General features: G+C 53.0%; 1 protein-coding gene; it reads left to right on the top strand.

The window, feature by feature from the left end:
- The first annotated feature begins 38 nt into the window (after positions 1-38).
- Positions 39-3,110, top strand: GSTUM_00000658001 (uncharacterized protein). XM_002837915.2 has 1 exon: positions 39-3,110. Exon 1 carries the CDS (start codon positions 725-727, stop codon positions 2,681-2,683), a length of 1,959 nt encoding a protein of 652 aa, XP_002837961.1. The 5' UTR covers positions 39-724; the 3' UTR covers positions 2,684-3,110.
- Positions 3,111-4,029: the final 919 nt, after the last annotated feature.

A 4,029-nucleotide genomic window follows, 5' to 3' on the forward strand; every position in this document is an offset into this window, starting at 1 on the left:
GAAAATAAATCTGAGCTAGGTGCCAGAGTCCCCCGCCCATCCAGTTCCAGCCTCCCCCCATCGTCGTTCCTCAATCTACTGTACCCAAGTATTGCATGGTAGCCCACCACTTCGCATACATGCACACCATTTTATGCAAACTTCCACGCCCCCCTTGAAGGATATCCACTGCATCACAGTCTCTGGTCTGCATTGCATGCATATCTGCCGTCTTTTCAAGTTTCTCCCCCAGATATCTCGTATCACTTGTAATAAATTACGACTGTTTTCCGTCCCGCACCACACAGCCAGTCTGCTTGCGCCCACCCACCTTTAGCCTAGTCAGCCGAAGCAGTTACCGTATCCAACCTCCCCCTCCCCCCCTCTCCCCCCTATATCTATTACCCACCAGGGATACCGGTATTGCCAAGGTCACAGCCACCCACCCCGCTACCATTAACACCACCACCATTCCCACAATCGCAGCCGTCCGTCTCTCTTTCCCAAAAATACCACTGGTACGGTATTCATTACCAACATCACCACTCTGGCCTGCTTAAGCCCAACTACAAATCTAACTTTGGGAGTATTGGGTGGACTATTCCTCCACCCGCTACTTCACAGCATCATCGACAGTGCAGCAGCGGCAGCAGCACCTGGAGGAGCACAACAACGGCCAATCCCAGGTCTCTCGTCGTCGTCGACTCCCGGGGCTGAGAGTCAACGGGGGTTGGCAACGCAGGAGATGTCCTTCCTGACCCTCTTCACAGCAGACGCGGCAGCAGCACACGGGCACGAGTTCTCGGGAAATGGCGATACGAATTCAACGACAAATGGAACCACGAATTCGGTGGTTCGGGCATCCGCTTCGTCGGGGTCGTTGGGGCGTAGTGGGAGTGTGGGTGGAGGGGTTCAACCACGATCGACCATATCCTCCAACGTATCCACTGTATTTGAGGACCCGCTACCGACTCCTCCACCTGTGATACCGAGAAAGTCACCGCGTACGAAGACGACGTACCACCTGGCGCAACCACCACCCAGTGCGCATTTGCTGCTGCACAGGCACTCGTTGAAGCCATCGAGGAATTTGGTGGTGCAGTTGCAACGTCTCTCGAACACCACCAGGCCGGTGCCGACACTGGATGTGCTCCCTGCCTCGATTTTTGCGTCGAGGTTGAAGGCTACTTGCGGCCGCTTTTTCAAGCACGGTGTGGGAAGCCAGGACCTTGTGTTTTTGGCGAGCGAGGAGTACGGTGGTGGAGACGAGGATGATGATGATGCGGATGAGGATGAATCGAATGGGCTCAATGCGCGGCACGTGGTGGCCACGGTTTCGCAAAACTACAGGAAGGCACCGCTGGCGGCTGGGGAGGATGGAAAAGGGGGGAACGGTGGAATGGCTAGGGTCCCGGCAATACGACTAGACTCTGGTCCGCCATGGGAGGTTACGCAGACCGCTTCTGGAGGCTACGAGTTCTCGGCATATCAGGAGGACGGCAGCGTGGTGACGGCGAGGTGGAACCCTAGAGGTGTAGGCACTCCTGCGGGTAGACGCCGTTCATCCCAGACACGGAGCGGCAATTCCGAGGACAGCATGACAGAACGGAAATTCCAATTCAGCCTCGTGAATCCCGGTTCCCGAAAGCATCCGATCATTGCTACACTGGTTAGGCAGACTATCGAGATCAACGACCATTATCCCGCCGCGAGCTTAACCTCCCCGGTGACGACACCCACCCACTCCCGCTCCTCATCTCCAGTGCACGATGCCCCATCATCCCCAAGCTCGGAAGAGCGCTTGTACATCAAGACGTCAGACTACATCCGCATGTTCACCCTAGCTTCAGGCATCTGGGTCGCCCTCCGAGAAGGTCTAGCATCAAGCGGCAACCTCCACTTGGACGACGCCGCCCCATTATCCCCAGCCCCCACCCCAGCCGGTCGCCTCTCCACAGATCCAACAACCGCGGCTTCCTCCCCCTCCTCCACCCCCTCCTCCGCCGCCAACCGCCCACGCACAACCGGCCGCTCCTCCTCATGTCCTGTAGGCCCCGACGTGTCATTTGACGTAACCCCGCGTAGCCGGCTAATGCGCTCAGGCACAATGCATACCCACCCGTCGGCAACCTCCACAAAACACACTCCAGGCCCGGATGACGGCCATACCCAAACCCCATCACCCCCGAGGCGCTCCTTCTCAATGGGGCCCTCAACAAAATCACGATCAGTCACAACTTCACACATCCTCCGGAACCTCTCTAGCAGCTCCAGAACGCCAAGCCCAACCCCCCGCGCAAACGCGACTGACCCGACGACTATACGCCCGAAATCACCCCCAACACCGCCGCATCGAGTCCCAGACCAGCCGCTCACACCGCCAACCAGTGGCTGCATGCACATGCACCGCCCCCGCCGCGGCACCCATCATCACAGACACACGAACTCTGCCAGTCCACCGGGCTCGCCGGCGAAGTATCCCGAAGAGAAGCGGCGGAGACATTGTAGGAGAGGTGGTGCAAATAAGGATTCGGCACCGGTGGATGCGCACTGGGAATGGAAGCGGAGAAAGAAGGAGGTGCAGGGGGGTGGGGCAGATGGTCCTGTGGTGGGGGGTAGTAGTGGGGTGGCGGGAGGGAAGAAGAGGGGAAGGATTAGGGGGTTTGTAGATATGTTAAGGAGGGCTACGAGTTCTAAGGAATGAATTCCCATGCTCCAATCTCTCCTTATTAGTCTTTTTTTTTTTTTTGCTTTATTACTGCTTGGTAATGATTATGAGGTTGGGATACAGGAGTGGTTCTTTTCCTTTCTTTTCTCTACTCGTTGGTTTATTTCGGGCAGGTTTCCTTTTTTTTTTTCGTCTTTTAAAGTATTTTTTGATATCATGTTCGTGATGGTTTGTGCGAGTGCGGTCCCTTTGCCCCGTCACTCGACTCGGCAGATCTCCCTTAGTAAGTATGTACTGCTCACATACGTTTCCCTTGTCCATAATACGCTACATTATTATACCCCTTTATCTCAATTCTTGTGTTTATTTTAATTCTCATGTCTATTACCGACACCGCCGTCCTGTAAATACTCTTGTTCCATCAACTCATCTCTACAATACCAAGAGCCGTTGCCGCTGCTCATTTACTCGTCACCAACACAAGCATAATAATACCCCGTGATAAATACAGACGGCGTATGCCCGACCACAGCAGTCATACGCTACCTTAGTTTACTGCACAAGTACGGGTTGCGGTACTGTACCGGTACCACCCCAACGACCAATCCACATCCTTACCCGCAGTAAGGGTACAAAAGTGCTACTAACCCCGTACTGTACACGTACTTGTACTCGTACACTGTAGTAAAGTATCGTAACGATAACCTACCACCACCCCATCCCTCTCCCGTCTCGCGGTGTCATGACCTGGAACGTATAGTACAGCACTTTCGCCGGTACGATGCTCTTTTAGCCAGAAGCAGCGAGTACCATACCGGTGCACTGCCAAGGACGAACGATTACGGTGATAAAGTGACTAAGCAAAAGTCTTGATGATCGGGGCAAATTTGCACCAAAAATCGTCATTTTGGAGGGTTTTTAAAGAGGTTTCCAGACTGATTCTATGTGGAATACCTACCAAAAGCCATCCAAGTTGTCACATACACATGTAGAGATAATCCTCCAGCTGTTTACAGAGTCTCTAGACACTTTCCTATTGTGTAGCAGCAAAATTTAAGGTGGGAACATTGTTGAAGGAGGGGTTGCTGGGGCAATTATCGGTGATAATGGTGACTTTTAAGCGATGATAGAACTTTACAAGCTTGCAGGGCCTTCAGTTGATAATGGATATGCTTCAAATTAATCATGAGATATTGCAGAGATAAAGTGACTTTAAATCAGGAATTTAGGGAAAAGGAGCTCCAGTTTTCAAAGAAATACCGGTGATTGAAAAGGGAGGGTTTTGGCTATTTTTGGTGGGGAAATGGGGCGATCACCAAGACTTTTGCTTAGTCACTTTAACAATGCAACATTTCCCGTATGATAACTATTATCCCCGACCC

This window comes from Tuber melanosporum, assembly GCF_000151645.1.
Source record: "Tuber melanosporum whole genome shotgun sequence assembly, scaffold_209, strain Mel28".
In the NCBI taxonomy this organism is placed as follows: Eukaryota; Fungi; Ascomycota; class Pezizomycetes; order Pezizales; family Tuberaceae; genus Tuber; species Tuber melanosporum.